The 13,103-nt window shown below is 35.9% G+C and overlaps 1 protein-coding gene across 4 annotated transcripts in view; it reads left to right on the forward strand.

The window, feature by feature from the left end:
• Positions 1–13,103, forward strand: part of DCAF6 (DDB1 and CUL4 associated factor 6) — a 206,500-nt gene that overhangs the window by 124,748 nt on the left and 68,649 nt on the right. For 2 of the 4 annotated variants that reach the window (XM_006887399.1, XM_006887400.1), the window contains 2 exons: positions 5,210–5,380; positions 12,808–12,867. The exons of 1 other annotated variant lie outside the window; for it this stretch is intronic. In XM_006887399.1, the coding sequence (XP_006887461.1) occupies positions 5,210–5,380; positions 12,808–12,867 (231 nt within the window). The remainder of the gene's footprint in view (positions 1–5,209; positions 5,381–12,807; positions 12,868–13,103) is intronic. One more of the 4 variants, XM_006887401.1, reaches the window with a different exon arrangement.

Here is a 13,103-nt window from a genome sequence, read left to right on the forward strand (position 1 = left end):
ATTTCAGAAGTGGATGGCCAATCCTTCTTCCGAGTTTGTCTTAATCTGAATGTTTAGATTTAGAGAAGTATCTGACAGACAAGCAACATGTGGAGCAGTGAAAGATAAATCCCTCATTGTGGAGTGTCCCTGCCCTTAGCCCAGTGCCTTGACCCACTTATTTCCCAGCTCCACCCTCCACCAGGATACCCACTCACTTCTTCCAAATCCCTTAAGAATTTATCTTCCATTGTCCGACCCCTGATCTGACAGCTTGTATCTGAAGCTTTCTTGGCTTCTGTGATTCCGAACATGTCAACTGCTGAAAATTTTTTTTCCTTTATGCTGTGTCTAGTTTCTCTTAAGTTTAGTTGTACAGTCTACGAAGGGTAGGTGATGTGTCCTATAGAACTCTTGTATAGATTGTATTTTTCTTTTGGGTCTGAGGGCCGCCGGCCGAAGGCCCGACAGATTTTGGCTCCACCTTGGGGTTTTGTACCTGTAGGCGTGTCAGAAGCTATTGCCACCAATCGCTTCTCTATTGCCTGGCCTGGACTTCTCCTCAAAAGGCTTCCAGGCCCCCCCAGCGGCATGTCCGGCAGTCTCCCCTCTGTGCCTCCCGACCGATTTTGGCTCAGGGGAGCCTGGAAGCCTCGCGGGCAGAAGTCCAGGCCAGGCGATAGAGAAGCGACTGGCGGCAGTAGCTTCTGACACGCCTACAAGTACAAAGCCCCAAGGCGGAGCCAAAATTGGTCGGGAGGCAAAATAGTAATGATATTGTTCAATAATTTCCACATTCTGTTGCATCACCTTGCCAGTGGGAACAAGTCTGGATCTTTCCAATCAGTCAACCAGGTAGCTGCCCTCCAAATTCCCCGACACAGTACACAACCCACACTGCATCTGTTACTTGAAACATGTCAGTTGATATCCCATGGGTTCCTTAGGCCTTATTTTTTGCCAATACCTTCACTGAAGCTTGAGCATTTCTTTTTTATCACCATTTGCTCTTGATCATATGGTACTTCCTGAAATTTTTCGGCATGTTTCAGTTATTTTTGGTATAGTAACTGTGTATTTTCTTCTTTTAGTGCTTCCTGGATCTTTAAACATTTTACCCATAGCATCTCTCATTGTTGCAACTCTCGGCTTGAATTTGGTTTTCCCTTCCTTTAGATTGAAAAGTTCTGAGTTCTTTTCTTTTTATTCTCCATTTCCAACTCTGCACATTGTTATGACACTTTGTTTTCTTGAACTGCTCTTTGAAACCATCTGTTTAGCTCTTTTACTTCAGCATCTCTTCCCTTTGTTTTGGCTTCTTGACACGTGCCATTTCAGAGACTTTTCTACAATCTGTTTTGATTTTTTCTTTCTCCTTTATAGTGGCCTTTTGGTCTCTTCATGAATGATGTCATCAATAATTTATCTGGCTGTAGATAAATGGAGTTCAATGCTTCACACCTATTCTTAAGATAATTTTTAAAATCGTGGGAGAGATGCATGGTCTATTATGATGCTTGTGGATTTGTTATACCTTCCTGTATATTGGATTCAAACAAATGAGGGAGAGATCTGTTTAAAAAGGATATATGAATGTGTATACTTGTCAACCATGATGTCAGTCCCGTTTTACAACAGTGGCCCTATGCAATATTTGTCCTTTTGTGACTGAGATATTTCATGTAGCATAATGTTCTCCAGGGTCATCCACTTTGCATAATATATAATGAGTTCCTTGTTTTTCAATGCAGCGTAGTATTGCAGTGTGTGAATATACTGGAGCTTCTGTATCCATTTGTTTGTTGATGGGCACTTGGGTTGTTTCCAGCTCTTTGCTGTCGCTGTCTATTCGCTGGCTGCTTGACAGTAACACCCTGATGGGGGTAAGCACAACAGAGATACAGCACTCCAGGAGAGGATCCTCTGAGTCAATCCAGCTCAATTTTTTTGGGATTTGCAGTGCCCTTACGTACAAGCATGTAAACATGCATGTAAGCAGGAAGACAGGATAGGGTGGGCTTACAGACGTGAGACATACGGATTGGTTAGGAGAACCTCAGCCTTGTGTGGACCATTCCTAGCTCAACAGATGTAGCAGCCAACTTTCCAGATGGTGAGCTTTCTCAAGCCGGTACAGCCAAACACAGGGGAGTTTTCTCTACCCTCTATTAAAGGCCATTGGGAGGCTTGTACTTATCTGGAGCTTAGGCAATCTGTCCTGGCCAGAGGCCCTCCCTTCCTCGCCAACGTTCTGCAACAGCTTGCTATTACAAACAAAGCCTCAATAAACATGGGTGTGCATATATTTGCTTGGGTGACGGTTATGGTTTCTTTAGGGTAAATTCCCAGCAATGGAATTGCTGGGTCAAATGGTATTTCTATTTCCAACTTTTTGAGAAAGTACCATATAGCCTTTCATAGTGGTTGCACCATTTTACACTCCCACCAACAGTGAATAAGGGTTTCAGTTTCTCCACAACCTTGCCAGCATTGATGTTTGTTTTCCCTCTTTTTAAAAATTGATATTTTAATGAAAGTTTATAAAGAACTTGGGTTTCCAGTTGTTCATTGTTGCACATTTTCCTCCATGAATCACCTTTGTTTTTGGGAAAAAGTTCTTTCATTGTTATGAAGTCCCCAACCCCAACCCCAGACCACTTTACTATGCAGCTCTTATTCTGGACTATTGTCATTCCAGTAATACTTAATCATGTATTCCTTTTATACAGTTCTTTCCCTCGTCTGTTTCAATGCCGTGTAGATTATTTATACCCTCTTTTCTTAGTTTCCCCGCAGCCCCTATGTCAGTCCTGTTTTAGAACAGTGGCATTATGTCGTATTTTTCTTTTTGTGACTGAGATATTTCACTCAGCATAATATCTTCCAGGGTCACCCATTTTGTGTAATAATTCATGAGTTGCTTGGTTTTCAATGCAGCTTGTTGTTGTTGTTGTTGTTGTTGTTGTTGTTGTTATGTGCCGTCGAGTCGCCTGCGACTCATAGCGACCCTATGTACAACAGCCCTAAACTCCGCTCTGTCCTGTGCCAATCGCACTGTCTCTGACACACCCATCCCAATTATCCCAGTCACTGAATCAATCCACCTCATAGAGGGCCTTCCTCTCCTGCGCTGTCCCTCCACCCTCCCAAGCATGATGTCCCTCTCTAAGGACCGGTCTCTCCTCACAATATGTCCAAAGTATGTTAGACGGAGCCTCAGAAGCCTTGCTTCCAAGGAGCCACTATGCAGCATAGTTCTCAATTTTGTGAATATACCACAGCTTCTCTATCCATTTGTTTGTTGATGGGCACTTGGATTTGCTGTTGTGAACAAAGCTGCATGGTGTGCATTCTCTCAGCCTGTTGAATGCTTATTTTCTCATAATGCTTGAGAAATTTCCTGGCAGCAGATCTTCAGTAATTTCCCCTGGTTTTTTGTGGTCACTTTGTTTGTGTTCTGGGATTCTAGTTACTCCTAACTTATTGCTCTGTATGTTGTCCCACATATTTCTTAGGCTTTCTTAATTTTTTTCTTTTTTTTCTGATTATTTCTCTAAGAGATTAGTATTGAAAGATTTGTCCTTCAATTCACAAAATTTTGTGTTGCATTTCTGCTCTTTTGTCTTTCTAATGTATGATCTCTTTCTGCAATTTTAGTCTTAATATTCTGAATTTATCTTTGCTATTTTTGTGTTGCTTCTAATTTTCCATTTCTTCTATCTGTTTGGTAGGTATTGTATAGTTTTTAAAAATTCCTCTGTTTTCTGTACTTTTCTCAACCCAAATAAGACACTTCATATCATTCTTTTAAATTTCTTATCAGAAAGTTCTTAATAGCCTTTCTTCCTCTCAAAGGCTTCCTGGTTATGTATTTTGATTGCTTTTTGTTTCATGTTATCCTGGCTTGGATTTTTTGTTTGTCTTTTATTGGGTGGTTTTTGTTTTAATTTTTCTGGCTTACAGTGAGTGTTACCTGCCAGACTTGGTTGGTAGTGTAGTCTTTATGGGTGGAGATCAAAGTGTCTTATCAAGGAATGGGTCTCTCTAATTCACCATCTAACTCAGAAGTCTACATGCATTTCATTACCAAGCTTATTTATCTTTCTCTTTATTCTATCCCATATCTGGATACACTCTTCTTTTTGACCATTTGCATTTAAAATGTTTCTTCCTCCAGCTGTTAGTAAGATTACTTCTTTGCTTCCTTTTGGTATTTTTTCAAAATATTTTTTCACAGAAATATTTACTTAAAGAATTATTGACCTTGACCATATTCTCACCCTCTCTACTCCACTAACCTGATTACCATACCCTGCATTATTTTACTTAATAGTTATCTTCATTTCACACACCTACACATATCCTACCGCCATTATATGTATGTATTTATTGGTATGTTTTTCCCTTTGTCAGCTCCTCAGCAGTTACCTTTAATCTTTTGCTTAATTTTTTTTCATCTTCAGATCCTGAAGTAATGTTTCTTACTAAGTGGACACTCAGTGAATATCTGTTTGTAGGATTTTCATGCTTTTTTAAAAGTTTTTATCTAAAATGACAACCTCAGGTAAAGGTTTTTTAAAAAATATGTATGAAAATATTAGCATTTTTATAATTATTTGTTAGCTAACTGAAAGGTTGATGATCTGAACCTCCTTGCAGCCTCTCAGGAGAATAGACCTGACAGTGTGCTACTGTAAAGATTAAGCTTTGGAAACCCTGTTGGCTTTGAGTTCAGATCACTCAGTAGCACTTAACAGTGTGGAAAATAGCATTATTAATTCAAGAATATGTAGCTCTCACTTTGTGAAGAGTGCCTATAATAAATCTGATGGACTGTTTCAAAATGCATGGCTTTTTTACCATTTTAATAGAATTTTCTTTCTTTCTCATGTGAAATCAGCAAATTCATAAATTTGAAGTTTTAAAAATAGATTAGTTGAAATGACTAGTATTTTCAATGTTGTATTTCTTTCCTATTTTGTATTTCTTTTCTATTTTATGACATATTCTTAGAGAAATATGTGTCTAATTCGTCATAGTTAAAGAGAAATGCTTGGGTGGATAAGGATGTAAGTGCACTTAGTTTGTTTCAGTATAATGAGTACTAATTCCTTCTTTTTAGTGTTCCTCCATGATATGTGTTTTTTTTCTTTCTTTGGTATATAGTTTCATTCTTTATTTTCAATGTTATTACTATCTCTTCATCTTTTTTTTTCCTTATCTGTGTCAGAATTTTTAAGGGGGCCTGAGATAGCTTTGCTCCGTAAGCGCCTGCAACAGCTGAGGCTTAAGAAAGCTGAGGAGCAGAGGCAGCGAGAGCTAGCTGCACGTGCCCAACAAGAGCCTTCCACTTCTGATCAGTCTTCTCATGAGGGCTCTTCTCAGGACCCTCAGGCTTCAGGTTATTAATGTCAAGTGTCCTTAAGCAGCTGGTAGAGTTGGTTTTCTAACATTGCTAGCTACTGTTTAATTAGATGCTTCCCTTTTCCCCCTCAAAAAGACAGCTAATGCACTTGCAGCTTATCCCTCCTTTCTTTGCATGTGGTGGTATTCATCATCACATGGTTAGAAGGATCTGTTTGCAGCCACATCTGCCAGAAGGATGAATATAAATAATCCATTATTTACCTTTATAGCTGATGAAGTACTTACTAATAATTGTCTAGTAACTTTAGAGCCTGCATTGATATTTCCATTGAAATTTTCTATATGTTGAAATGATATCTGTGCTTATAGCTCCTAGCTGCTACTCTTACTTTTGAAATTCAAATTTTTTTTCTTTTAAAATTAACTAGTATTCTTATACAGACATAGTAATATTAAATTTTTGGGATTTTATGTTGTTTAACTATATGCAAGCATGCTAACTCAACCATCTTTTGATTATTTTTAATTTTATAATATTTATTTAATAATTTCATCTATACATGATCAATATCCTGATATATAAGATAGTAAAAGCACTCTCCAGTTTCAATTCTCTTTTTATTCTAAAATTCTGAGAATACTATAATAATTGGTGTCACTCTTTTGTCATTGAGTTTATCAGTGACCCACTTTCACGATCAGAAACTCATGGTGCTCAATAAACATTAACTGAAAGAATTGATGAGAAATACAGCACAAAATAATTTGTCAGCATAATTTTTTTCAAGAAGATAGATAATATGTACTGTAAATCTATTCTCCATTTAGGAACCAGAATGTGTCTAGTTTACCATACTAATGAGTTTATAATACTTTGTTTGACATACTTTGCTTTGCCAACCCTAAGGATGATGAGTTTTGATATTAATTGGAAAACTCTGATTAAAATACTTGGAATGAAATTAATTTGTATCTTGGTATTATTAGATAACTTCTAGTATATAGCTGTTTCAGTAAGTCCAATGGTAACAAAACATATTATAAAGTACTGTGTTAAAATAAAATACATTTGAATCCCTGTAATATACATACGATATTTTAGGTAAGTCATCAACTAAATTTTAAAGCGATTTTCTTGCAAAAAAAGAAGCTGTTCACATTAGAGGAAAAGAAACACTGGGCGTAAGAAAAAAATGTTTTACCATTCTTAGCCTTTTCTGAGGGAGCTTTGGTGATGCACAGATTATACACTAGATTGTTCAGCATTAAGCTCAGAAATTCAAACCCACCTACTGTTCTGTGGGGAAAACGCTTTGAATGAATTGCCTTCATTAGCATTATAGCATTGACTACTGTATGGAGCAAGTCTGCCTTGTCTTAGAGGGTCTGTATGAATTATAAGTGGCTCAGCAGTACACATTAACAATGGCTCTTCATAAATAGTTTTATCAGTATGAATTGAAGCAGGGTTTTTTTCAGAATCCTTTCGATTGGTTCAAATCAAACCTGAACTCATTGCTATCAAAATGGTCTCATAGCTGACCTTCTTTTGGTCTTCCCAGGCTGTTGAACACATTGACTTGGGAAGAGATTGCCCATCTTTCTCCTGAGGAACCACTGGTGGACTTGAATCATAGAAGGGCATCATAACCTTTGGGTTACCAGTACAGCTCCATACGGACTACACCACCAGAGTTCCCTGTGGTCTGAAATAGGATACTTCCCAACTCTCCCATTCTTATCAGTAACTGGTTTGGTAAACAAGCCTATTTGTGATAATCTTGAAAAAAAAAACCCTAAAGTTGAATAGACAACCTTGCCAATATTGAAGTTGAAAAGCATGTTATATTCGTTTCTTAAAATGGATAGGCCTTTAATGCTGTCACTAGGAAGCTCTGGTGACCTAGTGGGTAAGGAAGGAACTATGCTTCCAACCCAGCAGCATGTAGTTCTAATCTACCAGCTGCTCCATGGGAGAAAGATGGGCAGTCTACTCTCGGGTGATGTACTGCCTCTAAAAGTGCATAGCTGGAGGGTCAGCTACGAGTCTGACTGAACAGCAGAGACAGCAACAGTGCTGTTACTCGCAGTATGTTATCTCCAAGGTATAGTCGTTCACCTGTATCATATGCTTTTATAATATCTTGGGTTCAAGAATAGTACTACTATTGTCTTGCTCTGTCCTCACATGTCACCAACTCCCCCTCAGCCCACTCCCCTGAACTCATTGTTTTGAGTCAATTCTGACCCTCCATCTGGTTTCCAAGGCTGTAAATCATAACAGCAGGAGACTAACCATCTTTCTCTTGCAAGGCCATTGGTTGATCCAAACCACGGGAGATATGAAACCTTCAGTTAGGAGCATAATGCACTATGTACTGTGCCTTTCGAATTCCTTCACATGTCACAGAACCACTTACTTGGCAGTCAAACTGAGAATAGTTAGGAATGAATTGTTTGTTTGTTACAAAGGACAGCTAACAAAAACTATATATTTGTCTATTTAAGAAACATTGGATATGAGGGAAAATGAATTTGTAACATGCAGAATTCTGCATTTAATTATATACAAGTGACTGAAATACAGAATATTAACATTGTGAAATTCAACAGGGGATAGGTTTTATTTTACTTATTAAAATTGTATTTCATAAATTAATGGAGCCAATTAGCATTCTAGGTTTTCATATATTAGCAAGAGAAGAATATGTACTTCTCAAATTAAAAAGTATACTTTTGTTATCTTGAAATTAACAATAAGTAATTATAATGCCAATAAATGATGTTTCTATTGTTTTCTTATCTACTTGAGTCTTTAGATATAAGATGTTCAAAGGGGACATTAATGTGGTTTTGAAATAAAGAATTTTGTCAAAAATGGAAAGAATTCTATATGTCTCTTGGCTGGCAAGCATTTGAGTCTATTTTCCAAAATACTGGACTCTTGAAAACTCTAAGAGACTATGTCTAACTGAACCTGCAGTGCCTAATTTCTGTGTGAAAGTAGGATCAAACCACTTTGGAGAAATAATTTGCCTTTTCAGTGGAATAAAATAAGAAAAGTCTTGGTATAAGTTAATGATAATTTCAGATGAAATATTAACTATTAAATTGGTAATTACTCTTTGTAATCCAAGACTAAAACATGTTTCAGACATTAAATAGTAATGCTTTGTTTCAAATTGATTCAAGAGAATTATTGAAGATAGATGTTAAACATTAGTTATCTGCCATCACCCCTAGTTGTGAGGTTTTTGAGTCTTATAGAGAAATTTTGAACATAAAATATTTAATAATAGCAATAATCCCCTAGGTACTTTTGTGTCTCCAAGCATGATTTAAAAGCCACTGCTCTCTTAAAAGAGTCTGAAAGACACTTATAAATTAAAACCCTTCAGAGATAATGTATACTTTTTTTGCTTTATTTAGGTTGTTTTAAGTGTATTTTTTATTGCTTTAGCAAATCTAAAATTCACACAATTCCTTTTGAGTCTTTCAATGATTCTTTTTAATCTTAAAGAAATTAATTTGCCATCCTCACATTACTGTGTGGTTTCTAGACTGTAGGAGTTCTTGTCTCTGACTCTGATTTCATGATCTTGGGAAGATCATTTGACTGCTTTATGTCTCAGTTTCCCGATTACTGATTTATTAATAAATAATATGACCTGCCATAATTTACAGAGATGACCTAAAAATGGAAAGAAATACAAATATACAAAATGTTTTTTTAAAAAATTATATTCTTAGCATATTCTATTTTAATCATAGTGTCTCACTTACTACTTGAAAATATCCATGTTAAGGCCAAATAAAACTGATAGATATAATTCAGGGTTTTTGATGAGCTATATGTTTGTCTATCACATGAATGCCCCAAACAGCTGTGGCAGAGGCATTCAACATATGGCTGATTTTAAGCCCAACTCTTTTTTTCCATTTCAGGTCCCCTGAAGTCATGGGTTGCTGGCTCCTGCTTAGAGTGACAGCACCCTGTGGAGTCTGCTGGTTCTGGCCTGACCACCACAGAGCCCCACTGGAGCAAGGAGCCAGTCTAGAGAGGGTCAGGTAGGAACTGTTTTTTCACTTTATGGCACGGTTTTGCTGATTGGAAAAAAAAGTAATTTTTGTACCCCAAAGGGTATAAAATATTAGTGATTATTTTTGAAAAGGGGCTTTACAAAACTGAGCCATATTGGAGAAAATCAGCACTTACCCGATCCTGTGCCAGCAGATTCTAGACCACATCAGATTTCCCCTAGAGTCCATAAAGTATACTTCTCTCAAATGAATTCATTTGATTCTTGCTCTTAGTCATTTTAGTGTAGGCAGTTAATAAATCAGAATAAAGTTGACCCAGCTTTGCAAGTACTCGTTAACTACCTTGAATGCTTATCAGAGTCCTATCCAAAAAAAGATGAAATCTCGGGAATTTTAAACATGATATTATGCTCTGTATTTTGCAGTAAAGCTTTCTACCTTTACTTTTTCATTCAGCATCATAGGTCTGAAAACCAGGCAAGTAAACGTAATCATTAAATTAGTTGGTCTTTTCCCATGTCTTACCTAAGTAGTTTTAAATGCTCATTAAATTTTTACACAAATGTTATGTATTGAGTATTCTCCTTTCTCCTTTTACAGTTGGAGAAACTGAGACTTAGAGAAGTTAAATAACTCCCAAGGTTACAACATTACTGAGCCAGTTTTTAACTAAATGGAATCTGGCTGAAAACTCATTGTTACTTTCTTGTTAAACTGTAATATTATCTCTCTCTTTCTCTTTCTCTCTTTCTCTATGTGTGTGCTTTTGGGTGGGTGTTCCCCCGCCCCCCAAAAAAAATGAGAAAATGCTGGTGCTAGGGGGCTAAAAGTGTTTTCAAAGTCAAAAGACAAAATTTTAAATTGTATGGTAGTTGGCTATGAGACACTCTGATTTTTAATACTAAATAAAGTTTTTCTTAAACTTTATTTCTACCTGAAAAGTGGTCTTATAACTCTATAAATATTTCCAATAAGCTAATCATTCATAAATGTTTTATAAAAAGTTATTATTTGACCATATGTTGACATTTTTATTTGTGATAGTGTTTTATAGAATATACTTCACAGAGACAAGTAGTAAAATATGCAAATAGCTATCAGAATTTAATTAATAATTGCATTTGGTAAATATTAACTACTTTGATGGTTATATTGTAGTAATTACTTGAAAACGGTTTTCTGAAATAGTAGTTATGAATATTAATATATATGAATTAGTAGTTTTTCAAAAGTTACTTAAAATATTTATATGATGGGGGGGCAGAAATCCTTCCAAAATCAGTTACATGGTGCCCAAAATTAAAAATAGAATGTAAGCAATAATAAAAAATAATTTTAAATTATTTTCAAGATGGGAGAAACAACAGATCTTTCCCCAGATATACATGATTTTCTTGACAGACTGTAAAACAAGAAACTAACTCTTTTGGTTTAATGCTACCTTTTCAATTATCAGCTTTAGCAATAGTTTCAATCCTTTAAAAAGGTGAATACATAGATTTGTGGAGATGACAGTTTTTCAGGTCACTTATCAGTGTGACTTTTACAGTGACTTATTCTTTTCTAAATTTTATGGACATAAATAAGATGTACATTATTTCAGTAAGATTTATTATATGTTTTATAATTCTTATAGGAAAAAAATTATAGTTTTAAAGGACCACTTATAGAATTTATAGTCTTTTAAAGACTCTAATTATTAAATGAGAATATGGTGAAATATGTAATAAATTTGAAGGGTGTTAAAAGATTTCATATGAAACTTTCTAGAAAGATTTTAGTATTTATCTCATGGTGCCTTACATTTTTGTTACGTTTCCTTTAGTATAAAGGGATACATTTTGGTTCTCTCTAAAAACCAACTTATCTTTTCTTTAAAAATAACGTAGATAGGAATGTTATAACTAATTCTGAAATTTAAAAAGTGGGAATTAAATCAAGCATAGGATAGGAAATTGATTTGAAATAATATCCCCTTTTCTTTGTGATAAAGGTGATGCTCTGAGTTGGATAAGTACATGTTTTTTGACATTATAATCATGCCTTCTCAAAATCTAGTAAGAAGTAAATAACTATGAATCTATGATATTATTGGAAAATTGTAGATTAGGGGTGGACACAAGTGGCCCTAGTAGCAGGATTCAGACTTTTAAATATACAAATACACAAATGAAAGCAAGTGAATCATATAAAATTGGTGTGAACCTGGGATAGATTTGGAAAATATTATTCTCTGTTAAAAGAAGTGTCATTGTGAGCAGACTATGATTACCAGCCAAAAATGCAAAATTTCTTAGAAAAATTTTACTTCTTTAGCATTTGCTGAGGAATAGATAACGGGGATGTCAAGAGTGATTCGTAAATTTGAGGAAGGACCGTGCTGAGCACCCACATCTTCCCCTTTCCTGTAGTCTCACTGTGACTCTGGAACGTAAGCCAGAAGGGGAAGGTGCTTGCTTTCCTTCTTCTCATCTGGTACCACAATCCTTTTGCCAAGTCCTTAAGCTAATCAGGAAGAAATAAGAAGTAAAATTTTGTGTGTCATATAACTAATCATTGTCACACCTAGGTCTAGAAGCAGAATTTTCCAAACCCAACCCAATGTTTTTTCCAATTTTTGCTGCTTTCTTTCCTCAGTCCCAGTGATTTTCAAGTGGTAGGAACCATTTATGAGACTTTTTTTTACAAAAAATCAGTATACTAAAAGGATAAATACAAAACTAGTCTGTTGGAAGCCAAGATCAAAAGTATAAATTTGAGACCATTAAGCCCTCATTTGCCTCTCTTTTCTTTTTCCTATCAACCACCTGAAAAGGAGTCTGCCTTCACAGAGAACAGCTTTAATATGCACAGTATACTATAGAGAGTTTTAAGTTATCTATATTTTCCTAATGGTAATTACTTCATTAAATATTTCTCTTATAAAGCATTTTATTTTTTCCATAACATTACCTTGAGCTCCTTGTTTATATAGCAGTGTTAATAAATTACATAAGCAAAGTATCATGAACATCTCATTTCATGTCTTGAATCCTGCAAGGCAGGATGAAAGTCATGTTAAGGAGCTGGAGAGGTTTTTGGAAATGGCAAGGAGTCTTCCATTTAGTGAACAGGATATTCCGTTTCTAATTATCTGGTTTGCCCTTTCTGCCTGTGCTAAATGAGTGTGAAAAAAGATCTGTGCATGGTACTAGAAAAAAATACTTTTCTCAGCTCCTTTTCAAAGTTGCTAAATGCTTGCCTGGAATAACATTTCTTAAGCACATGGCCCCGCTTGCTCACTGCTTGAGAAGCACACCATAGTACTTGCCTCTATTTTCTACCCTTATACATTTGTTTCTTAAGCTTAGAGTTGATCATGACATTGCTGTGCAGTCTTCTGCTGCTTACTTTTAAGTTGAAATCTCATTTTTGTTTCAGATTCTCCTTCTTCTGTGGTTAACAAACAGCTCGGATCCATGTCACTTGACGAGCAACAGGGTGCGTGCAACAGGAGATGTGCTATGCCCGCCCATCCATCCATAGATTTATGCATAAACCAAGCTCTTTTGCTTTCTCATAGCATTTTATTTCAATGAATGGTCTAATAGTCAATATTTAGTGGCCTAAATTACTCTAGCATTTAAGAAGAGCCTCCTTGGACTATACAAATTGCTTTCTATACAGGCTTAATTTCTATTTGCCCCTTATGCCAAATTTGAATTTTTCCCCTTTAC

The sequence above is a fragment of the Elephantulus edwardii genome, unplaced genomic scaffold (genome assembly GCF_000299155.1).
Source record: "Elephantulus edwardii isolate Elephantulus edwardi_28Jun2011 unplaced genomic scaffold, EleEdw1.0 scaffold00057, whole genome shotgun sequence".
NCBI classification, from domain to species: Eukaryota; Metazoa; Chordata; class Mammalia; order Macroscelidea; family Macroscelididae; genus Elephantulus; species Elephantulus edwardii.